We start from the raw sequence: 26,767 nt of genomic DNA, 5'->3' as shown, positions 1-26,767 counted from the left end.
ACTGTTTTCAAACGAATCAAGAGAACACAAAAATGTACATTTTACTCTTCTCGATTACTAAGACTTTAATACATTGCCTTTACCTGCAAATAACATCGTAAGCCACATTTCAGAAATAAACAATGAAATAAAATAGCACTAATCTCCCTTGTGAAGCACCTGGCCTCCAACCACCCTAGGAAATCATGAGTGTTTCTGCCCTGTACACCACACATCTCATTTAGTTCTCTCTGCCAAATCCACAGCAACAGCTTACAAACCTGACTGAATACAAGGTGGAATGAAACTGTGAAAAGGTACGAGAACTGTCAGGAAGAAACCACTGGGAAGAAAGCTAGGAAATATTTAGACAAGACCAAGGTGCCATCTCTCTTCTTCCTGCAATATCCTGAGAAAACTCTCCAGCTTTTCATTATTTAGAAAAAGACACTCCAGAGGTAAAGTCTGGTTTTCACAACCACCACAGTGGAAAGTGAGCTGAAAGTGCTGCCCCAACAATGAACAAGGGTTAGAAACATCTGGCATTTGTAAGTCATCCAATCTCTAACTTTATTTGCATAATAGTCCTGAGAGGCACGGCTTGATGGCATCTCTTTATCTAAAAGAAACTGATGCGATGCATGGTACCATTTTTCCCAAGTTCTAAGCCTATCCACAACTGGGGCAGCTACTAGACCAGAGCTCTGCTGACTAGAGGCTGTAGCCCAACGCAGCTCGCCACCTGCTTTTGCATGAGCTAAAAATGATTTTCATATGGTTGAAAAAATTCAAAAGAATTACTTCATGACATGAAAATTATACGAAATTCGGTGTACATGAAGTTGTACTGGAACACAGCCGTGCTCATTTGCTCACGTATTGTGCATGGCTGCTTTCGCACTACAGTGGCAGAGTCAAGTATCTGTGCCAGACTGTGGGTGACAGTCACAAAGCTCTTGGCCCACGAAGCCTAAAATATTTACTATCTGGCCCTTTACAAAAAAAGTTTCTCAACCTCTGATTAGACAGAAATAGTATTCACAGCGCTTTAAAGTGTTTCTATTTTGTCAGATTCCTATTCAGCTATTTCTTAGTTGTGATTTAAGTCCATAGGAGGGTATTCCAGACCACTAAGGTAGTAATACAAGCTTACAAGAAGTACCTCATCCCCCAAGAAAAATGGAATAATAAAGCGTGCTGGATGGGTAGCTTATTAGTAAACAACATTGACTTCATTTACCTCATTTTCTATGCTCAGGAAGAGAGAACATAAATAGGTATATATAAAGAAGGTTTTGTCTTGTTACTACAGAAGAGCTTTAGTAAGTCAAAAGACATAGACAATTTAATATTAAAATAGATTCCTTTGGGCCCGCCTGCTGGCATAGTGGTTAAGTTTGTGCATTCTGCTTGGGTGGCTGGGGTTCACAGGTTCAGATCCCAGGCAAAGACCTACACCTTGCTCATCAAACCAGGCTGTGACGGCACCCCACGTACAAACAGAGGAAGACTGGCAGAGATGTTAGCTGAGGACCAATCTTCCTCACCAAAAAAACAAACAAAAGACAAAAGAAAATCAAGTTCCAGTACATCTGTACAATGCCATGCTGTGAGTGTGTGTGTGTTTGAAATGAGGTAAATGTTGATGTTGAACTGTTTCACGAAACTAGAAAAAAATAAAGTTGCAGATCTCCCTTAAAAAAATAAAACAAAACAGATTGCTTTCAGCCTGACTATAGATTCTAGATGATACATAAGAGGAAAATGAATATTAACATAAGTATAAAACATTAGGTTTTCCTCCTCATATTCTTCTGCCAATGTGTGTTTACATTTTGAGATGTGGGGAAAATTCCACGCCTGAAACACCTAAAGTACCAATGAAAGTAGAGGCAATCTAGCCCATGGGTAGCATCTGCAGGCATTCCCTGTATAACTGGTGGACTCCTGTTGACACCTTGTGACACTCTGGATGGTATGTTATGTGACACTCACAATTCGTGTTCCTAATTTTAAGCTTCAGGGACACAAATATTTGGAATACTCCTCATTCTGCTCTCGACAGTTAGTCCACCTCTCTGGAGACTCATGTTTTTAAATCTGGAATCTTAAAACGCCAATCCCCACTGTGCTTTAAGACACTTAATAAGATACAAGAATACAGATTGGATACCCAGAGGTTTGAGAAACATACTTTTGAGCAAATGGAAAAATAAAACAGAATTCTGTTTATATATGAGTTGTTCACCCATCATACAGAATCCCAATTAGTGTAATTTTAGATTTACACATGGCAGTCCTCCATATCCGAAGTCAGCTGAGCCTCCTGGGCCCATCTTAACACTCTTCTTTAGTCTTCATCTAACAACATCTTCTCAACTCTTTGCAAGACCTCCTCTGAAGTGGACGGCAGAGGCTAATTTCAGTGGAATGTAGTCTGTATTATTTACCTAAAATAACTCCCACAAGCTCCATGCCCTAACTGTCCACATGATTTCTTCCGACCCAAAAGAGGATAAGAAGGGTTCTCCAGTTTTACAATCCCTTTCTTTCCAACAAGTAAACTGGGAATATGGGATACTTTATGCTTGTTTAACAGTCTCCCCCATTCCCAGTCCCAAAGCTTCCATTCTCATCTGTGCTTTAGATGCAATCGGGACCAACCACCTAACAATGCACTTTATCAAACCTCTGAACATGACTAGCACGTTGTTTCTCTAACTAGGGATTATTATCTTTAATAGGAGTCCTGAACATGAGGTCCACCTAATGTGAATTTGTTCAGGGCAAGTGCAGAATTCCCATTTTTCTGGCCTTAATTCCAGCATAATGCTTAAAGATCATCTGGAAGTAGTAAAGCTTCCAGGGCTGTGTCTGCAGTATTTAAGTCAAGCTTTGCCAGTGGGTTTATAAAGTAGATTTTCGACCAATAAACCTGAGTTTATCAAAAGTCCAAACAATGGCCAAATAATCATCTGAACTAGAAGACAGATTTGTTTTCTCAGCAGCTTTATTTCACTTTTACTGTTAAAGTAGATAACTTCCCCCATCCCCAATTCCCAAATGATTAGTTCCTTGAATTGTAGGCACTTCCCAATTTTTACTGGATTCTTCTTGATGCTAAGAGGTTTGGTTATGTGCCTAAATTCCACTTTGTTCTCTAGTGATCTGGCCTCTTTAAATTCAAATTAGCATTTACTAAGATTAAACATAGGCCTGACTTTAGGAATTGAACCTGACACTAACCAGAGTTGATTCAGATGTCCTTCAACATGTTAGACAAATATTCATGGATAAATTTAGTGATACGGAAAATATACCTGATCCACATACTTTAATCAATCTTTGAAGAATGGCCGAAGGGTTACTCAATTCAAAGGAAAAAATCATGAAACTCAAATTGTTTAGAGTTAAAAATATAATTTAAAAGAAATACAATTTTTCAAACAAACTGTTGTAAAATTTTCATATGAGTAAAAATTTTCTTTTCCAAGGCATTCTAATGTGATCACCATCTGTCCTCCACAAAGTGAGTCTTGTCTTTTTAAAATTTTCTGGTAAATGGGCTCAGGAAAGAGACCGACTACTATATCTATCCCCAGCCTATGAGAATCTCCCAAAGGTAAGGAATTGCTGCAGTTTGGGTTACAGCTTGCTGTCTGTTCTTCACTGAGCTCTGGTGCATCCGACCAGTTTTACATGTTGATCTCCTGTAGAACAGCTGTTTTCTGGTGTTCACAAATGACCAAGGTAGGTCAACGGCTACTTGAAACATGGCTTCTATTATTTCCTTAGTGTGATAATCAGCTGCTCATCATTTCAGTTGGCTCTGTCAACCGCTTTTAGAGCTTCTAGTTCCTTTAGTCCACCTGATTCAGGTACATGCCTGACAAGAGGGTCAAAAGGCTTCCTGTTCAATAGGAGAAGACTCAGGATTGTAACCCTGCCCTTTTCCTTCATGTTTTATTTCTTTTGTGGCTCTACCTTTTTTCTTTGGTTTTGGATATCCACCCAAAAAATCACCAGTCCAATGTCTGGGAACTGGCATGACCTGGAACCCATATATTTGCATACGGACCCTCCCCTTCACCTCCCAACTGGAGAGACAGGTAGGTAACATAAAAGATTAACTCCCTACACCATGGAGTTCAAGCTATCTCCTTTGGCGATCATCAGAAGATTCTGGTATCTAATATGCCTTAAACTTTCTATCCCCACAAGCTCATTATGTTTAGCTTGATTTCTGCCTTACGTGGAATCACAACTTGAATGAGAGACTTCTCTCACCCCCTCTAGGGTTCTGTAAATTTGGAGTAGACACATTAGGTTTGGTAGATGTGAGGTGCAAGGACTTAAAACATCAACTTCTTCAGGATGCCTGTATTGTTCACACAAATAAAAGTCTTCATCCCATATGCCTAGAAACTTTCTTCTCCTTAATTCTAAGAGGTCTTTACTTCTTCCTTTCTAACTTACCTGTGCTGTAAACTTAAAAGTTCTTGAAGGCAAACTCCTTTGAGTATACGAAGGCTACCCTGCTAACTCTTTAGCGTGGGTTACTGAGGTAAACTTACTGTCTCTTACGGAATTAGAATTTTCTTTGGGATTCTATCACAGAATTGGCATTGTCCAATTAAATCAAAGTAGTTATATGGGTCTCAGCCAGCCACAGTTTTGTTTCCACTGCGTAGTGGTTCTTTGTGTTGAAGCTTTAAATTAAGCTCTAAATTTCACTTTATATGGTCACCACCCAATACAAACCTGAGAGAGTACAATAAAATCACATTTACCTGGAGACTTGCTTTCTAGCACTCCAAGCATTAACAAAGGTTTTAAACTAAAAAACAAACCAATTTAGACAGAGGACGTTAACATTATGGCAGAGTGAGTTGTTTGCTTTGTCTCTCCCTCTAATTTTACAACCAGTGGGACAGCCAGTGACCAAAAAATGACTCCCTGCACAGCACACTAGAACGCCTGAGATCCATGCATTTACACATCTGAGGGTATGTGGACTGGACTTTCAGGAGGCAGTGGAACGAGGGGAGCAGTCTCTTCCCTCTCCCCTAGTAGCAGGGATCCAAAATGCAGATCCTCACACCAGTGTGCCAGCCAGAGACCATAGGCTGTAAGGGCAAACACGGCTCTTGTGGCTTGGTCCCTGCCCCGCCACCGAGTGGTGGCAGGTGGTGCACACATCCTGAGGCTTCAGGACACAGAAAAGCAGGTGATCCAGCCCCTTCCTCATCCCCTAGCAGTGGCTGGTCTTTTAAGAAGTAAGGACTACATCCAAGGTGTGAATTTCCCTGGCACGGGTGGGATGCCCTGATCTGAGGTAGACTACCGGCATGCACCACTGCTGGTGACCAGAGGCTGTGGCCCCTGCTCTCCCTCAGTGGTGGTGGGTGGTGCACACATCCTGAGGCTTTTGGACACGTAACAGTGCCAGTGACCCAGCCCCCTCCTTCTTCCCTGGCAGTGGCGCTGGTCTCTCTGGCAGGAGCAGGGTGCCCTGACCTGAGGTCTCAAAAAGCACACTAGCAGGTGCCAGTGACCAGAGACTGCAGGGCCAGCAAGAACACTTGTGGCTTAGCTTCTATTTCTCCCCTAGCAGTGACAGGAGGCACCTGCAACCTAAGGCTGCAGAACCACAGCAGACTCTGAGACCCAGCCCCAAGGGACAGTGCCCCTGACACTGGCTCTACCAGCAGTGAGGTCTGTATACAAGAACCTGGGCCCTCGACAGCAGCAGTGACACCTGTGAATCCAGTGTCCCTGACAGTGGTGCTGCCAGCACCCCCAGATAACCCAGGAGGAGCAGCACAGGTGGTGCATGGGGCAGCAGTACCCAAGCCTATGGAGACTCCACAGAGAGCAAGTGGGGGAACACAAAACCAAGGCGACCCTGGAAACATGCAGACTCATGGCAACACCTGAGTCTGCAGTGACAATGAAAGCAGCAAGGCACTAGCAACCTCAGAGGCATAAGCAGTACAAGGAGGGCACTGATGATGCCTCTGGCAGAGGCAATGGAGGGTGGAGAGCACAGGCTCTCAAATACAACCAGAAGCAGCTTAGAACCAAAGTAACCAAAGCCATACCCAAACAAGAAAGGTGGTCACTACTACAAATGTGCCAACAGAGGATCAATTCATGAAGCACCATGACAACTCTCCAGAAACAAAATTTGAAGTCACAGAAGATTACAATCTGACTGACAGAGAATTAAAAATAGCTGTCATAAAGAAACTCAAAACGTCACAAGAAAACTCAGATATGAAGAACACAATTAATGAGATAAAGAAGAATGTAGAAATCATAAAAAATAGAGCAAACTTTATGGAGGAGATAATCAGTGAACTCAAAAATAGAAACCTAGAAATGACTCAGGTCAAGGAGAAGAGAGACAAGATTAAAAAACATGAATGAACTCCTTGAGAAAGATCTGACTCAATTAGGAAACTAACATAAGGATTACAGGTATCCCAGAGGGAGAAAATTAGATGAAAGGAGCAGAGAGCTGGTTCAAAAAAATAATAGCTGAGAACTTCCCAAACCTGGGGAAAGAACTGGACATGGAAGTACACAAAGCTAACATAACTCCTATTTATCTCAATGAAAAAAATCTTCTTAGGTGCTGGCCCCGTGGCCGAGTGGTTAAGTTCGCGCGCTCCGCTGCAGGCGGCCCAGTGTTTCGTCGGTTCGAATCCTGGGCGCGGACATGGCACTGCTCGTCAGACCACGCTGAGGCAGCGTCCCACATGCCACAACTAGAGGAACCCACAACGAAGAATACACAACTATGTACCGGGGGGCTTTGGGGAGAAAAAGGAAAAAAATAAAATCTTAAAAAAAAAAAAAAGAAAAAAATCTTCTTAAAGGGATGTAATATTAAAACTGTCAAAAGTCAATGACAAAGAAAACATATTAAAGGCAGCAAGGCAGAAGAAAATAATCCACAAAGAACCCCCATCAGGCTTTCAATAGATTTCTCAGCAGAAACCTTACAGGCTAGGAGAGAGTGGAATGATAAATTCAAAATACTCAAAGACAAAGACTATTACCCAAGAATACTTCTCCAGCAAAATTATCTTTCAGATATGACAGAAAAACAAAAGCTTTCCCAGACAAACAAAAGCTGAGGGAGTTCATCACCACTAGATCTGCCTTATGAGAAATGATGAAGGGAGCCCTCCTACCTGAAACAGAAAGGAGAAAGTTTACAAAGCTTTGAGGAAGGAGATAAACAGACAGACAGACAGAAAATGGCAGCTCTATATCAGAACAGGTTAGCAAACAATTATAAAATGAAGGATAAAGGGAAAGAAAAATTCAAAAATAACTATAAACACTTCACTTTGGTCACAAAGACAACACAAAAAAATAATTTGTGACAACAACAACATAGAAGGGGAAGAGGGAAGGGGTGAAACCTGCATAGGCTAGTGGAGATAAGAGACTCTCAGAAAAGAGACTATCTCATCCATGAGATTCTTTAAACAAACCTCACAGTAACCACAAAACAAAAAATCAGAGCAGAGCCACAAATCATAAATAAAGAGAAAACCGAGAAAAACCATCACAGAAAATCACCAAACTGAAATGGCAGACAGAAATATAAGGGAAAAGATACAGTGGAAATATAGAACTAGAAAACAAAAGATAAAATAGCAGTATTAAGCCCTCATATTATCAGTCAACACTCTAAATGTAAATGGATTGAATTCACCAATCAAAAGACACAGTATGGCTGGCTGGATTAAAAAGTAAGACCCAACAATATGCTGCCTCCAGGAAACCCATCACAATTCTAAACACAAACTTAGGCTTAGAGTGAAGGGATGGAAGATGATACTCCAGGCAAATGGCAAACAAAAGAAAGCAGGTCTAGACATACTTATATGAGACAAAGCAGACTTCAAGATAAAAAGATAATGAGAGACAAAGATGGCCACTATATAATGATAAAAGGGACATTCCACTGAGAAGACATAACACGTTAATATATATGCACTTAACGCAGGAGCAGCAAAGGATATAAAGCAACAATTAACAGACCTAAAGGGAGAAATTGACAGCAACACAATAATAGCAGGGGACCTAAACACCTGACTTATATCAATGGACAAATCATCCAGACAGAAAGTCAACAAGGAAACAGTGGCCGTAAATGAAACACTAGACCAGATGGACTTAACATACATATAAAACATTCCATACAAAAACAGCAGAATACACATCCTTCTCAAGCGCCCATGGAAAATTCACAAAGACAGACCAAATATTGGGAAACAAAGAAAGCCTCACTAAGTTACAGAAGATTGATACCATATCAAGCATTTTTTCTGACCACAATGCTATGAAAGTAGAAATCAACTACAAGAAAAAAGCTGAGGAAGTCTCAATGATGTGGAGACTAAGCAACATGCTACTGAAAAACTATCGGATCAACGAAGAAATCAAAGGAGAAATAAGAAAATACCTAGAGACAAATGAAAATGAAAACACAACATACCAAAATTATGGCATGCAGCAAAAACAGTACTAAGAGGGAAATTTATAGCAATACAGGCCTACCTAAAGAAACAAGAAAAATCTCAAATAAACAAGTTTTCCCTATACCTAAAAGAACTAGAAAAAGAAGAACAAATAAAGCCCAAAGTCAGTAGAAGGAAGGAAATAAAAATCAGAGCAGAAATAAACAGAATAGAGACTGAAAAAACAATAGAAAGGATCAATGAAACTAAGAGCTGGTTCTTTGAGAAGATAAACAAAACTGACAAACCTTTAGCCAGACACACTAAGAAAAAAAGAGAGAAGACTCAAATAAATAAAATCAGAAATGAAAGAGGAGAAATTACAAGTGACACAAATACAAAGAAGAATAAGAGGATACTATGAAAAGCTATACACCAAAAAACTGGATAACCTAGAAGAAATGAATAAATTCTTATAATCATACAACCTCCCAAAACTGAATCAAAAAGAAATAGAGAATCTGAATAGACCAACCACAAGCAAAGAGATTGAAAAGATTTAAAAATTCATTTGAATTGAAATGAATTTTTTTGAATTTTGTTTTCGAAAAAAACAAAAGTCCAGGACCATGCAGATTCTCTAGTGAACTTTAATAAACATTCAAAGATGATTTAATTCCTATCCTTCTCAAACTATTTTGAAAAACTGAAGAGGACAGGATGCTTCCTAACTCATTTTATGATGCCAAAATCACCCTGATATCAAAATCAGCCAAGGACAACACAAAAAAGGAAAATTACAGGTCAGTGTTGCTTATGAACATAGACGCAAAAATCCTCACCAAAATATTAGCAAATCAAACACAACAATACATTAAAAGGATCATACACCATGATCAAGTAGGATTTATTACAGGAATGCAGGGATGGTTCAAAACCCACAAGTCAATCAACATGATACACCACATTAACAAAATGAGGAATAAAAACCACCCGATCGTCTCAATAGATGGAAAGAAAGCATTTGACAGGATCCAAATCCATTTATGATAAAAACTCTCAGTAAAATGGGTATAGAAGAAAGTACCTCAACATAATCAAGGCCATATATGACAAACTCACTGCCAACATCATACTCAATGAAGAAAAACTGAAAGCCATTCCTTTGAGAACAGGAAAAAGACAGGGATGCCTACTCTCATCACTCTTATTTAACACAATACTGGAAGTTTTAGCAAGAGCAATAGGACATGAAAAAGAAATAAAAGGTATGCAAATTGGTAAGGAAGAAGTGAAACTCACTATGGCAGATGACATGACTCTATATTTAGAAAACCCTAAAGAATCCACCAAAAAACTACTAGAAATAATAAAAAAATACAGTAAAGTTGCAGGGTACAAAATCAACATACAAAAATCAGTCACATTTCTATATGCTAATAACGAACTAGCAGAAAAAGAAGTCAAGAATACAATCCCATTTACAATTACAACAAAAAGAATAACATATCTAGGAATAAATTTAACCATGGAGGTGAAAGACCTATACACTGAAAACTATAAAACATTACTGAAAGAAACTGAAGAAGAGAAAAAGAAATGGAAAGATATTCCATGTTTATGGATTAGAAGAATAAACATAGTTAAATGGTCCATATGACCTAAAGCAGCCTGCAGATTCAATGCAATCCCAATCAGAATCCCAATGACATTCTTCACCAAAATAGTACAAAGATCCTAAAATATATATGGAACAACAAAAGACCCCAAACAGGCAAACAGTCCTGAGAAAAAAGAACAAAGTTGGAGGCATCACACTCCCTGAATTCAAATTATATACAAAGCTATGGTAATCAAAAGAACATGGTACTGGCAGAAAAACAGACAAATAGATCAATGGAACAGAACTGAGAGCCCAGAAATAAAACTACACATCTACTAACAGCTAATCTTTGACAAAGGAGTCAAGAATGTACAAGGGAGAAAGGAAAGTTTCTTCAATAAACGGTGTTGGGAAAACGGGACAGCCACATGTAAAAGAATGAAAGTAGACTATTATCTTATACCATACACAAAAATTAACTCAAAATGGATTAAAGACTTGAACATAAGATCTGAAACCATAAAACTCTTAGAAGAAATTATAGGCAGTACACTCTTTGATATCAGTCTTAGAAGGATCTTTTCCAATACCATGTCTACTCAGGCAAAGGAAACAAAAAAATTAACAAATGGGACTATTATCAGATTAAAAACCTTTGGCAAAGCAAAGGAAATCATCAACAAAACGAAAAGACAACCCACCAACTGGGAGAAAATATTTGCAAATCATATATCTGACAAGGGGTTAATCTCCAATAAAGAACTCATTCAACTCAACAACAAAAAAAGAACAACTCAATAAAAGAATGGGCAGAGGATATCAAGACACATTTTTCCAAAGAAGATATACAGACTGCCAACAGGCACATGAAAAGATGTTCAATATCATTAATTAGGAAAATGCAAATCAAAACTATAATGAGATATCACCTCACACCTGTCAGAATGGCTATAATTAACAGGACAGGAAATAACAAGTATTGGAAAGGATGCAGAGAAAAGGGAACCACATACACTGCTGGTGGGAATGCAAACTGGTGAAGCCAATATGGAAAATAGTGTGGAGATTTCTTTAAAAATTAAAAACAGAAACAACATATGATTCAGCTATCTCACTACTGGGTATTTATCCAAAGAATATAAAAGCAACAATTCAAATAGATTTATAGATCCCTATGTTCACCACAGCATTAAGTTCCCGTCACGGATCAATGGATAAAGATGTGGTATATATATATACACACACACAATGGAATATGACTCACCTACAAAAAAAGGACAAAATCGTCCTATTTGCAACAACATGGATAGGCCTTGGGGGTGTTATGTTAAGCAGAATAAGTCAGACAGAGAAAGACAAATATTGTTATGATTTCACTCGTGGAAGATAAACACATAGATCAGGAGAAGATTAGTGGTTACCAGAGGGAAAAGGGGTCAGGGGAGGACAAAAAGGGGTAAAGGGGCACATGTGTATGGTGATGGATAAAAACTAGACAATTGGTGGTGAATATGATGCAATCTATACAGAAACCGAAATATAATAATGTACACCCGAAATTTACACCATGTTAAAAGCCAATATGATCTCACTAAGATAACAAAAAACAACAACAGACAGAGGCATGGTGTGCCCACTCTGGTATGTAGAATAAAGAAGAAATCTTGAACTTGAAATAAAAGTCACTTTCAGAAAAATAAAAAAACAGGAAAAAAAGTATAAAAACTCCAGCATTGAATAAGGACCCCTGGACAGCAACAATGAAAACATCAAAGAGCTACTGACCAGAAGCTTGCACACTATGATCAGCCAGTTCACAGAAAAAGATTGGTTGATGGCCTCCTTCAGAGCTCACTCTTTTTGTGCTAAAGCTGAGAAGTGCTGGAAAAGTTAAGACAATTGAGAAGGAGATTAGGAAACGGTCCCCAATGGCATCACTGGGCCTGAGTGAAGACAAACTGATAGCTTCAGATCTGCAGCCTGTAAGGGAAGCAGGTGGGCCATATACTGCACGCAGGAAATACACTGAGAGGAGCTAAGCCCGTTCAACTCAGTGTACCATAGCACCTACATCCGCCACTCTCTTTGCAGCAGTTCACTGATGTTACTGATGCTAAGCCCACGATATTCAGAAAGGTTATACCTTTTTAGTCATTTCTGTTTAAGAAAGTACAAGTGTTTGTCACACATTCCACAGAGATTTAATCAAAGGTAAAGGTAAAAAGTTCCTTGTAGAGGGGAACCCCTGACTGTTTACAAACTATCTACCCAGAGAAACTCTTTTTCCACCATCTTGGATGAACAGTCTTATAGACTATATATATTTCAAGGCTAATACTCCCTTTTCCTAGTAAGGGCTTTTCACTGATGCTGACTGCAACTATTTATATTAGGTTAAACTTCATTTTCCTTCAGTGTGGCCCAAGGTTAGGCCCATGCTCACAGGTTCCTTCAGGAAGACAATGGAGTCTGTTCCTGGTTAAACAGGTGCAGAGCCTTTGGGGATGTCTTGGTAGGCAGCCGTGGCTTTCACTCTGCATCCTAGGCTGGGTAGGTACTGCAGATATACTCTCATTATCTTTGGCAGGGGATTGTTCCTCTGAGATAGCAGAGACTCACTTCATCTTGGAATTTCAGTTCTTTGACTTTACCCATCCACTGCTCCTTATTTTTTCTCAATTTAAACCTTGGCTCTTCCCTCTTTAGCTTTCCTTCTGTTTTCATCGAGATAAGTTCCATCATGGAGCTTGCTGGGCATGTCTCTGGTATACCAGTGGGTTTTTTAACTTGCTTTCATCTAAGCTGGGCTGCTCCTCAAAAAATAAGAGCTGCCTTTTCCCAAACACCTCCTTTGCTTCTGATCCTATACTGGCAGCTGCTTTTTACAGTTTGTGTCATTTAATTCTAACAACTCTATTAGATGGGTACAAACAGTCACATTTTAGAGCAGAGTGAAGCCCTGAGAGGATGATTTGTAAGCTGAAAATAATATAGCTGAGAAATGATAAGGCAAAACTCTAACTCCAGGGCCAAAACTCTTCCTACTGCACTACAGGGCCCTATGGGTGGTTTCTGTTTCAGCTTCCAGACAGCAACATCGTATTACTCCTCAGCTTCTCTATTCTGATTTCACAGTGTTATTCTCTCTTTCTCCTATTCAGATGTTCACTGAAATTAAATTTAAAAATTGTTCCAATGTGTTCATTGCATATATCCTGTTGGTGGAAACTTAGAAATGAAATTGGATTCCAATTAGATATCATGGCTATACTTCCAAGTCCTCAGTTTACTTTTCATCACTGCCTCTCCTGGCATTGCAATATACAGAGATTGTATCCATACCACTAAGCCTGAGGATACACCAGTGCTTTTTGATTGATGTTCACTTCCCTAGAAATCCAAATGGTTTGTTTTTAACCCAGAAACATCTGGGCTTTAAAAAAAGGCAATTCATTTTGCATGGGCTGACAGGTGCTTTATTGTCTTATACAACTAATTACCACAATTAAAGTTAAGACAAACTCCTGAACATCCAAAAATATAAAAACATATCTCTAGGTAAGTGGCAGAACTGCTGTTGCTTCCTTTAACAGAAATTGCTATACTGATGCACTTCAGACCTTTAAGAAGTTTTAAAAGTCTGAGGGGAGACTGATGTCAGTATCATGGTGGAGTGAGCTGTTCCCTTAGTCTCTCCCCACTAAGATACAATGAAAACGACATTCACTAAGCAACAGAGGACATCCACACAGCACAACAGGATGTCTGACAGATCCGTGCAGCCACACATTTGAAGGTGGAGGCACTATCCCTAGGAAGCAGTGGAAGGAGGCAAGCGGATCTCCTCCTCCTTGCTAGCAGTAGTGATTTATGGCATGGGACCTCACACAGTGGCTGGCGCATGACTCTGAGAGGAGATGGGGTAACAAGCAGCCCTCCATGGGAACACTCTCGCTCTTGGAGTTGCTTCCCAGTCTTCAAGAACACCCCAACTGAGGTGGCTCAGACACCATGTGGGAACACCCACCAAGACAAACAGCCCAGGCAGGTCACCAGTGAGTGCAGAGCAGGATCACATGTGTGCAAGAAAGCACCCCTCCCTGCCTGGCACACCAACTCGGCTGGTTGGCCAGGGCAGCAGATCTGTACCAGAGTGCCTGTGCCTGCGTGTTTGCAGTGGAAGCCAGTGGGCAAACACAGAGAGCCCAACATGCACAACTTCCAGCGGACACAATGGGTTCAGAAAACACAGCTCTTGCCCACCCGCAAGTGGTGGCAGGTGGAATCTGCGACTACATGCTACCACTATGCGCCAGCACAGGTCCACCCCATCAAACACCATGAAGAAATATATTAACACCCCAGAGTAAAAGGAAAATGACGAGTCACAAGAAACCAATCCTGAAGTTACAGAAATTTACAACCTAAATGACAGAGAATTCAAAATAGTTGTCATAAAGAAACGAGGTACAAGAAAGTTCAGAAAGACAGTTCAATGAGCTCAGGAATAAAATTAATGAGAAGGAGGAATTCTTCACAAAAGAGATTGAAACTAAAAAAGAAACAAACAGAAATGCTTGAGATGAACACAATGAATGAGATTAAAAAAACCAGAATCCTTAAAAAACAGAGCTGACACTATGGAATACAGAATTAGTAATTTAGAGGACAGAAATATAAAATGCTTCAGGTGGAGGAGGACAGAAAACTAACACTAAAAAGAAATGAAGAAATCCTATGAGAAATATCCAACTCAACTACGAATTGCAACATAAGAATTATAGGTATTCAAGAGGGAGAAGAGAGGGAGAAAGGAGCAGAGAGCCTGTTCAAAGAAATAACAGTTGGGAACTTCCCAAACCTGGGGGAGGAACTGGAATTACAAGTAAATGAAGCCAATATAAATCCTAATTGCATCAATGCAAAAAGACCTTCCCCAAGGCATATATTAGTAAAACTGGCAAAAGTCAATGACAAAGAAAAAATATTAAGGGAAGCAAGGCAGAAGAAAGTAACCTACAAAGGAACCCCTAGCAGGATCATAGCGGATTTCTCAGCAGAAACCTTATAGGCTAGGAGAGAATGGACTGATATAGTCAAAATTCTGAAAGACAAAAACTTTTAGCCAAGAATATCCATCTAGCAAAACTATCCTTCAGATATGAAGGAGAAATAAAAACTTTCCCAGACAAACCAAAGCTGAGGCAGTTCATCACCACAAGATCTCCCCTACAAGAAACAATCAAGAAGGCAGTCATAACTGAAACAAAAAGGAAAAGGTTTACAAAGCTTTGAGCAAGGAGATAAATAGAAAGACAAAATCAGAAAACTGCAGCTGTCTATCAGAACAGGCTAGCAAACAATTATAACATTAAAGATAAAGGGAAGGAAAGCATCAAAATAACTATTATCAACTCATTTTAATCACAAACCCACAACACAAAACAGAATAATTTGTGATAACAATAACTCAGAAGGGGAAGAAGAAAGGAATGGAACCTGCTTAGGCTAATGGAGATAAGAGGCTATCAGAAAATGGACCATCTCAACTATGAGATCTTTTATAAAACTTCGTGGTAATAGTTAGCCAAAAAATCAGAACAGAGATACAGATGATAAAGAAAGAGAAAACTGAGAAGACCATCATAGACTATCACCAAACCGAAATGGCAGTCGGAAATACATGGGAAAAGAAACAAGGGAAATACAGAACCACTGGAAAACAAGAGATAAAATGGCAGTATTAAGGCCCCATACATCAATGATCACTCTAAATGTAAATGGATTGAATTCTCCAATCAAAAGACACAGAGTGGCTGGACAGATTAAAAAACAAAACCCAACAACATGCTGCCTCCAGGAAACACACCTCAGCTCTAAAGACAAACACAGGTTCAGAGTGAAGGGATGGAAGATGATACTCCAAGAAAATGGCAAACACAAGAAAGCAGGTGTTGCCATACTTGTATCAGACAAAGGAGACTTCAAGATAAAAAAGGCAATGAGTGACAAAGGGGTAGTATATAACGATAAAAGGGATATTCCACCAAGAGGACCTAACACTTATGAATATATAGGCACCTAACACAGGAGCACCAAAGTACACAGAACAACTATTAAAAGACCTAATTTGGGACAAATTAACATATAAGAGTAACACATTAATAGTAGGGGACCTCAACACCCCACTTACACCAATGGATAGATCATCCAGACAGAAAGTCAACAAGGAAATAGTAGAGTTAAACAAAAAATTAGACCAGATGGACTTAAGAGCTATATATAGAACATGTCATCCAAAAACAGCAGAATACACATTCTTCTCAAGTGCACATGGAACATTCTCAAGGATAGACCATATGTTGGGAAACAAGGCAAGGCTCAATAAATTTGAGATTGAAATCATACCAAGCATCTTTTCTGACCATAATGCTATGAAACTGCAAATCAACTACAAGAAAAAAAAGTGGGGCAAGTCACGAATATATGGAGACTAAACAACCTGCTATGGAACAACCAATGGATCAATGAAGAAATCAAAGGATAAATAAAAAAATAACTGGAGACAAATGAAAATGAAAATACATCATACCAACTCGTATGGGATGCAGCAAAAGGGGTCCTAAGAGGGAAATTCATAGCAATACGAGCCCACCTCAACAAACAAAAAAATCTCAAATAAGTAATCTTAAACTATACCTAACAGAACTAGAAAAGGAAGAACAAACACAGCCTAAAGTCAGCAGAAGGAGGGAAATAACAAAAATTAGAGCAGAAAAAAATGAAATTGAAACAAACCAAAAAACCCCAAAACAGATGCAGGGATGGTTCAACATGCGCAAATCTATCAACGTGATACACCACATTAACAAAACGAAGAATAAAAATCACACGATCATCTCAATAGATGCAGAGAAAGCATTTGTCAAGATACAGCATCCATTTATGATAAAAACTCTAAATAAAATGGGTATAGAAGGAAAATACCTCAACATAATAAAGGCCATATATGCCAAACCCACAGCAAATATCATTCTCAATGGAGAAAAACTGAAAGCTATCCCTCTAAGAACAGGAACCAGACAAGGATGCCCACTGTCACCACTCTTATTTAACACAGTATTGGAAGTCCTAGCCAGAGCAATCAGGTAAGAAAAAGAAATAAAAGAGATCCATATTGGAAAAGAAGTGAAACTGTCATTCTTTGCAGACGACATGATTTTATATCTAGAAAACCCTAAAGAGTCCACTAAAAAACTTTTAGAAATAATAAAGGAATACGGTCAAGTTGCGGGATACAAAATCAATGTACAAAAATTGGTTGCGTTTCTATACACTAACACCAAAGGAGCAGAAAGAGAAATCAAGAATACAATCCCATTTACAATTGCAACAAAAAGAATAAAATACCTAGGAATAAACTTAACGAAAGAGGTGAAAGATCTGTACACTGAAAACTATAAAATATTGTTGAAAGAAATCGAAGAAGACACAAAGAAATGGAAAGATATTCCGTGCTCTTGGATTGGAAGAATTAACATTGTTAAAATGTCCATACTTCCTAAAGCAATCTATAGACTCAATGCAATCCCTATCAAAGTTCCAACAACAGTTTTTACAGAAATAGAACAAAGAATCCTAAAATTTATATGGAACAACAAAAGACCCCAAATAGCCAAAGGATTCTTGAGAAAAAAGAACAAAGCTGGAGGTATCACACTCCCCAATTTCAAATTATACTACAAAGCCATAGTAACCAAAACAGCATGGTACTGGCACAAAAACAGACACACAGATCAATGGAACAAAATTGAGAGCCCAGAAGTAAACCCACACGTTTATGGACAGCTAATATTCGACAAGGGAGCCAAGAGCATATGATGGAGAAAGGAGAGTCTCTTCAATAAATGGTGTTGGGAAAACTGGACAGCCACATGCAAAAGAACGAAAGTAGACCATTCCCTTACACCATGCACAAAAATTAACTCAAAATGGATTAAAGACTTGAATGTAAGACCCAAAACCATGAGACTTCTAGAAGAAAACATAGGCAGTACGCTCTATGACATTGGTCTGAGCAGCATATTTTCAAATCACATGTCTGACCGGGCAAGGGAAATGAAAGAAAAAATGAACAAATGGGACTACATCAAACTAAAAAGCTTCTGCACAGCAAAGGAAACCATCAACAAAACGAAAAGACAACCTAACAAGTGGGAGAAGATATTGGCAAACCACATATCAGATACGGGGTTAATATCCAAAATATACAAAGAACTCATACAGCTCAACAACAATCCAATTAGAAAATGGGCAAAAGATCTGAACAGAGATTTCTCCAAAGAAGATATACAGATGGCCAACAGGCATATGAAAAGATGCTCAACATCATTAACTATCAGGGAAAGGCAAATCAAAACTACAATGAGGTATCACCTCACTCCAGTCAGAATGGCTATAATTAACAAGACAGGAAACAACAAATGTTGGAGAGGGTGTGGAGAGAAGGGAACCCTTGTTCACTGCTGGTGGCAGTGCAAACTGGTGCAGCCACTGTGGAAAGCAGTATGGAGTATCCTCAGAAAATTAAGGATAGATCTACCATATGATCCAGCTATTCCACTGCTGGGTATTTATCCAAAGAACTTGAAAACACAAAGGCATAAAGATACTTGCACCCTGATGTTCATTGCGGCATTATACACAATAGCCAAGACTTGGAAGCAACCTAGTGCCCATCAAGGGACGAATGGATAAAGAAGATGTGGTATTTATACACGATGGACTACTACTCAGCCATAAGAAATGACGAAATCCGGCCATTTGTGACAACATGGATGGACCTTGAGGGTATTATGCTGAATGAAATAAGTCAGAGGGAGAAAGTCAAATACCATATGATCTCACTCATAAGTAGAAGATAAAAACGACAAAAAAACCCACAACACATAGCACTGGAGATTGGACTGGTGGTTACCATTGGCGAAGGGGGGAGGGGGAGGGCAAAAGGGGTGATTAGGGTCACATGTGAGGGGATGCACTATAATTAGTGTTCGGGTGGTGAACATGATGTAATGTATACAGAATTCGAAATATGATGTACATCTGAAAAAAATAAAAATTAAAAAAAAAGAAAAGAAAAAATATATATTATGTCAAATGTAGAAATTAAAGAGATACTTATGAAGATTAAAAAAAAAACACCCCAAAACAGTACAGAGGATCAATGAAACTAAGAGCTGGTTCTTTGAAAAGAAAAAAAAAAAGCGACAAACCCTTAGCCAGACTCACTAAAAAAAAAAAAAAGAAGGCTCAAATAAAATTAGAAATGGAAGAGGAGAAATTACAACAGATACCACAGAAATACAAAGGATTCTAAGAGAATACTATGAAAAACCATATGCGAACAAATTGGACAACCGAGAAAAAGAGGATAAATTCTTAGATTCATACAACCTCCCAAAACTGAATCAAGAAGAAACAGAGAATCTGAATAGACCAATCACAATCAAAGAGGTTGCAACAATAATCAAAAACCTTCTAAAACATAAAAGTTCAGGACCAGATGCCTTCTCTGGAGAAACTGAACAAACATTCAAAGAAGATTTATTACCTATCTTTTTCAAACTACTCCAGAAAGTTGAAGAAGATGGAATGCTTCCTAACTCATTCTATGAGACCAAAATCACCCTGATCCCAAAGCCAGACAAGGACAACACAAAGAAGGAAAATTACAGGCCAATATTGCTGATGAACATAGATGCAAAAATCCTCAACAAAATATTGGCAAACCTAAAACAGCAACAAATTAAAAGGATCATACACCATGATCAAGTGGGATTTATATCAGGGACACAGGCATGGTTCAGCATCCACAAATCAGTCGATGTGATACAGTACATTAACAAAATGAGGAACAAAAATCAGATGATTGTCTCAATAGATGCAGAGAAAGTGATCCAACATCCATTTATGATAAAACTCTCAATAAAATGGGTATAGAAGGAAAGTACCTCAACATAATCAAGGCCGTATATGACAAACCCACAGCCAACATCATATTCAATGGGGAAAAACTGAAAGCCATCCCTTTGAGACCAGGAACAAGACAAGGGTGTCCACTCTTATTCAACATAGTACTGGAGTTTTTGGCCAGGGCAACTAGGCAAGAAAAAGAAATAAAAGGAATCCAAATAGAAAATGAAGAAGTGAAACTCTTGCTGTTTGCAGATGACATGATTTTATGCATAGAAAACCCTAAAGAATCCATTGGAAAACTACTAGAAATAATCAACAACTACAGCAAAGTTACAGGGTACAAAATCAACTTAAAGAAATGAGTTGCATTTCTATACTCTAATAGCGAACTAACAGAAAGAGAACTCAAGAACACAATCCCACTTACAACCACAACAAAAAGAATAAAATAAATAAATTTAACCAAGGAGGTGAAAGACTTATAAAACGAAAATTATAAGACACTACTGAAAGAAATCAATGACGATATAAAGAAATGGAAAGATATTCCATGTACATGGATTGGAAGAACAAACAAAAGTTAAAATGTCCATACTACCTAAAGTAATCTATAGATTCAACGCAATCCCAATGACATTCTTCACGGAATTAGAGTAAAAAATCTTAAAATTCATATGGGGCAACCCAAGACCCCGAGTAGCTAAAGCCCAATCCTGAGAAAAAAGAACAAAGCTGGAGGCATCACAATCCCTGACCTCAAAATATATTATAAAGCTCCAGTAACCAAAACAGCATGGTATTGGTACAAAAACAGACACACAGATCAATCGAACAGAACTGAAAGCCCAGAAATACAATCACATGTCTACGGACAGCTAATCTTCAACAAAGGTGCCAAGAACATACAACAGAGAAAGGAGAGTCTCTACAATAAACGGTGCTGGGAAAACTGGACAGCCACATGCAAAAGAATGAAAGTAGACCATTATCTTACACCATACAAAAAAACTAACTCAAAATGGATTAAAGACTTGAAGGTAAGATGTAAAATCATTAAACAGAAGGAAATACAGGCAGTAAACTCTTTGACATCAGTCTTAGAAGGATCTTTTCGAATACCATGTCTACTCAGGCAAGGGAAACAAAAGAAAATATAAACAAGTGGGACTTCATCAGACTAAAGAGCTTTGGCAAAGCAAAGGAAACCAGGAACAAAACAAAGATGGCTCACCAACTGGGAGAAAATATTTGCAAATCATGTATCTGACAAGGGGTTAATCTCCAACATATACAAAGAACTCACACAACTCAACAACAAAAAAACAAACAACTCAATCAAAAAATGGGCAGAGAATATGAACAGACATTTTTACAAAGAAGACATACAGATGCCAATAGGCACAGGAAAAGATGTTCAACATCACTAATCATCAGGGAAATGCAAATCAAAACTACACTTAGGTATCACCTCACTCGTCATCAGAATGGCTATAATCACCAAGACAAAAAATAACAAATGTTAGAGAGGATGTGGAGAAAAGGGAACCCTCATAGACTGCTGCTGGGAATGCAAACTAGTGCAGCCACTATGGAAAACAGTATGGAGATTCCTCAAAAAATTAAAAATGGAAATACCATATGACCTAGCTATCGCACTACTGGGTATTTATCCAAAGAACTGGAAATAAGCAATTCAGAGAGACTTATGCACCTCTATGTTCATTGCAGCATTATTCACAATAGCCAAGACATGGAAGCAACTCTAGTGTCCACCAATTGATGAACGGATAAAGATGTGGTGTATACATACAATGGGATACTACTCAGCCATAAAAAAATGACAAAATCATCCCATTTGCAACAAGATGGATGGACCCTGCGGGTATTACGTTTAGTGAAATAAGCCAGACAAAGAAAGACAAACACCACATGACTGCACTCATATGTGGAAGATAAACAAACACATGGACAAAGACAACAGATTAGCAGTTACCAGAGGGGAAGGGGGTTGGAAGGTGGGCAAAAGGGGTAAAAGGATGGATAAAATTAGACTACTGGTGGTGAGCACAATGCAGTCTATATAAAAACTGATAATAATGTATGCTTGAAATTTCACAATGTTATAAAACATTATGACCTCAATTAAAAAAATAAGGTAATTGAGTACTCTACAACTTAAAGCAGAGTGATTTCTAATGGGTGGAAAATGATGTAAAATACAAATTAACAGTAAAGCTTTTAAAAGCATGAATAATTAGTGCAATTCAGCATTTTTTCTCATTAACATTTTATGTTCTCATTCACAGAACGTTCTGTTCTGTGATTAAGGGCTGGTGTGCCTCCAGCCCAACTCAGCATGTTTCCCCTGCTGTCCTGAAGTTGCCTCCCAATGCTCCTACCCCGGGTCTTTGAGGCTCCTGGCAGAAATTCTTCTCAGCTGAGTGCATCTAGTCCTGCCTGGCTATAAAACAAGCCCCCCAGCTCTCTAGGCAGCTTCAGATAAAGCACTAAAGACAGATATTCTGGCTCATGTAGAAATGCAGAGATTTCTCTCTCCACATGTTTCAGAGACTGGAGAATTTCGACAAAACTTCCTGGTGTTCACCAATCATTGTTACAAGATTGGGAACTTTCCTAGGAAGCAAAGTCAGCCAGAAGCTCTGGATTCTGGGTGCTGTTGTGGCAGGGACCTGCTAAGCTTCTACCAAATGATGAGTCCTCAATTAAGTAACCTGGCCTCTGCTTGCCTCATGAGTTTCTTCTTGAGCCACTCTCTTTTTATCGAATTTCTTTCAATTTCCTGAAAAAGCCACGTTTTTCTGTCTCAGGGCTTTGGCACAAGCTGCTTCTGTGTCTGAGGTGCCTTTTCCCTCAATCGACTCCTTTGGCTAACTTACTTCAACTCATCTGCCAAGTTTTAGTGTAACAATCACCTCCTCTGAGCAGCTTTTCTCGACTCATCAGACTCAGTCTGGCCCTCCTATTTACCTGTTTCCTATGCAGCCTCATAACAATCGAAAGCTTATCACTATTTACTCGATGTTTATTTTCCCCACTTGGGTAGTAAGTTCCACAAGGGCAAGAACCATGTCTGTCTTGTTTACTGTTACCCCTAGCACCCAGGTCAGTGGCTGGCTCAGGGAAGCATTTTATAAATACTGGGCCCAATGGGCATTCTTAGATTCCAGTATCCTTGGTCTACAGGCTTACCATCACGGGCTCTTTGCCTTTCCAAACAGCTTCTGTACAATTTCCATTTCCCTCACAAGTTGCCTAGGAACACTATGAACAGTTCATCGTCATTAATATGACTTTATATTCTCTTTAGCTTTCCTAACTCTCGGTCCACATTTTGTGGTTGGGGAGATCCAAAAGGTTAAGAACAACAGATTCAAAGTATCCTTCTGCCTGCATTAAAATGTCATCCAACATCCTTGTGAAGCGGCTTGTAGCAGGTAGCTGATTAGAGCCTCCACGAAGGTAAAATTTCCGAGCTGCTATTTGGTCCCTGAAGCTGACACTGCCCATTCTGACATTCCAATGGAAATCCCTGCAAGTGGTTATCTCCGGGAGATAGGACGATAGGTGATTTTCATTTCTTTTATAACTTTATTTTTCACTCTTTTTTATATAGAATGTTTTACATGATTGAGGGAGAAACCATTTTTTTTTTTAAAGAAAGAAATACACTGCACTTGGATTTCTTCTTCAGCTACACAAGCAGCCATACAGAGAGATACGCATTACCAAGTCTGTCTTACCCTAACTTTGCTGCAGTGTTTGAGACTGTCTGACTCCGCTTGCAGCAGTATCAGCCCTGGGCACGCTATCAGTGTTTCTGCTTTTCAGCAAAGAAAAGCAAGAAGTAAGAAGAAAGGGAAAATAACCATGGTGTAACTGTTGAAAACTCTCTAAAAATAACCATGGTCTAACTGTTGAAAACTGTTTACCAGTAGGCTGTTAAAACATATTCAGAGGTTATTAAAATTTTTTTTTTGAAAAACATCAATACATGTTAATAAGATTGGCAGTTTTCGGCAACCTGGACACAATGCTTCACTAAGCAAATTCTCATACCTAAGAATTAATAGTGATTGCATCTAAACATTCTTATCCAAAGTTGAGAGAAACAGCATATAGATAAGAAAGCTATTATTATATTTTTGCTTTATGTTCCAGCTTCACTGCCCGGACAGAAAATAATCATGCAACTGAGATGAATCTGAGCAACCAGAAAATAAAAAGTCAGTTGTTTCAGCACCTGAAATTTAGTGGAAAACCACTCATTTTAGGTAAAGTTTTAACACCAAAGAGATAGGTATTCTCTCACCTACAATCTTAGCAAGAGAAATCTGGGGCTTTGCAGACACGTAAAGTAGCAAGGTTGAAACTTTCTCCCCCAAAAAAGCCATAAATTCACCTACACAAATACTAGTAATTACCATGGAGTATAAAATATTAAAGTAACCAGAGACATAATACATTAAGAAGAATCTGTGAAGTTAATTTTTAAAATATTTACTCCAAAGATGATTTCTTCATCAAAGCTTAATAGTGAGTTATATGTGTATCTTGATGATAAAAAAGAGCTCTACGTTCACTGAAGATAAGTTATTAGTTCATGAATGTCTACAGATTCAAAAAATAAAAGAACCATATGCATTCCAAGAAGGAGCTCCAGGCCCTGAACCTTCAAATTGGCAGCCTGGCGAAACCTCGGAAGGCCCCTCGAGTTAGGGAAGTGTGAGGGGTTCATCCTCGACATCAACACTGCTAAACCCGCATCGAGAGAGAAAACCCTTCCCAGAAAGGAGTAAAAACGGAATGAACCGAATAGCAACCTTAGAAATTCCCATTATAAGAACCCCACATCCCACATAAATCAGAGCTAATGTTCTTATGGATTAATAAGCATTGCTGACTTTATACGTAGGGGAAGAGCCATATTCCCAGAGTTGGATATTTCTTCTTCTTTTCCCACTTCACACCGTATAATCTAACATCACATAGCCCTAGATGTTCTCAGCACCTGAGGCAGTGACTGGTACCTACGGGTGCAGAGTGAATGATGTATAAATAAATAGGATGGAGGGATGAATCAGTGACTCTTGTCTGGAAAGTCCATGGGACTCAAGTGGGTATCAGTGGCCTGGAGGAAAAAGTGCTTACAAAAATACAAACTGTCTCAGGGCTAGCCTGGTGGCATAGTGGTTAAGTTCACGCACTCCACTTCAGCGACCCAGGGTTAGCTGGTCTGGATCCCAGGCACAGACCTACACACAACTCATCAGGCCATGCTGTGGTGGCATCCAACATATAAAATAGAGGAAGATTGGCACAGACGTTAGCTCAAGGACAATCTTCCTCAAGCAAAAAGAGGAAGATTGGCACAGATGTCAGTTTAGGGCCACTTTTCGTTCACCCAAAAAAAAAAAAAAAAAAAAAGCTGGCCTAAAGAGGGAGTGGCTTGTACTTTGCCCAACAGGGTTGGGGGCCAAAACATATATTAAAGAAATGAAAGACCTCTATGAAACAATAATTGTCATGCATATTTAATCTACAAGCTGAGAAGCACCAAGAGCTGCTAATGCTACCATTTAAAACATAACTATTTAAAATAGTGATGTTGTTGAATATATTCTGTGTAAATAAAAACATTAAGAAACATCTAAAAGTTGGTTACTTTGGTTGAAGAATCTAGTTGTCTCTATCTCTAGCTGAACTAAGATTTCTAACAAAGTATTCTGATCCATCATTTTATTATAATAAGAGACTCTCAAGTAGGAAGAGGTATGGAAATTGATGTCAGCTCACTTTTCAATTTTGTTCTCCAAAGGAGTTTGTAAAAATTTTAAATCTGAACCCTATGTTAATTTTAAAACAAAAATCAGGCACTCTATAAATAATTAGCCAAAATAACTTTGTTCAGCTGAATGTCTTTAAAAATGCTCAGGGAGAAGCACATAAAATTTGAGGTTAAAAAAAAAAAGAGCTTCATTACTAGTAAGTTCAACTTGTTAAAATGGCAAAGCTATCAGTAGCTGTTGGTAGCAGTTTACTACAAAATGGTATACATATTATCACATATTAAATGCATTTAAACAGTAATTTAAAACAAAATATATAAAAACAGCAATTACAACACACACAGCCCTCAACCTTGACATACTTCTCCTATAAATAAGAACCAATATGTGTTAATCTTAGAGAGAAGATTAATGGAGCAATACTACATAAAGTGCTTCGTGCTCCTTGGATAAAAGGTGATACGACTAATAACTCAAAATCTGAAAGTGGGGCAGGAAGGAGGCAGCAGGAGGAAGGAACAAGGAGAAACGTACCGTGCAAATATGAGGCCAGTGTTCAAACTGCTGTAAAATTCCTTGATTAAGTTCTTCTTTATATAACTCTTTGTAAAAATGTGGAAGCTTAGATATCCAAATACCATTGTTATGCTTGTTTAGAATTTCCTTTATGCGGTTTTGAACCTCATCCATTTTATAAGTGTAAGAGGCAGGAGGCGTGACATTTGGTTTTTCAACAGTCTGATTTAAATTATCTTTAAATTAAAAAAATGATAGAATTAACCAAAATGCTTAACATTTTAGGTCATCCCCATTACCCAGTGTTGGTCTTTAGGCTTCGTTATACTTCAGGCTTGCCAGGGTCAAAGGACTTAGAAGGAGCAGGATTAGGCAAAGCAGGACCATGACAGCTTCAGTCTAAGTTT

At 38.7% G+C, this 26,767-nt stretch overlaps 1 protein-coding gene across 3 annotated transcripts in view; it reads right to left on the bottom strand.

Annotated features, from left to right (window-relative positions):
- The window catches only part of TDRD7 (tudor domain containing 7), a 91,066-nt gene that overhangs the window by 32,312 nt on the left and 31,987 nt on the right, over nt 1-26,767 (bottom strand). For all 3 annotated transcript variants that reach the window (XM_070595834.1, XM_070595832.1, XM_070595833.1), the window contains exon 6: nt 26,379-26,596. In XM_070595834.1, the coding sequence (XP_070451935.1) occupies nt 26,379-26,596 (218 nt within the window). The remainder of the gene's footprint in view (nt 1-26,378; nt 26,597-26,767) is intronic.

This window comes from Equus przewalskii, chromosome 26 (genome assembly GCF_037783145.1).
Source record: "Equus przewalskii isolate Varuska chromosome 26, EquPr2, whole genome shotgun sequence".
NCBI classification, from domain to species: Eukaryota; Metazoa; Chordata; class Mammalia; order Perissodactyla; family Equidae; genus Equus; species Equus przewalskii.
This window is presented reverse-complemented; position numbering and strand designations above follow the sequence as displayed.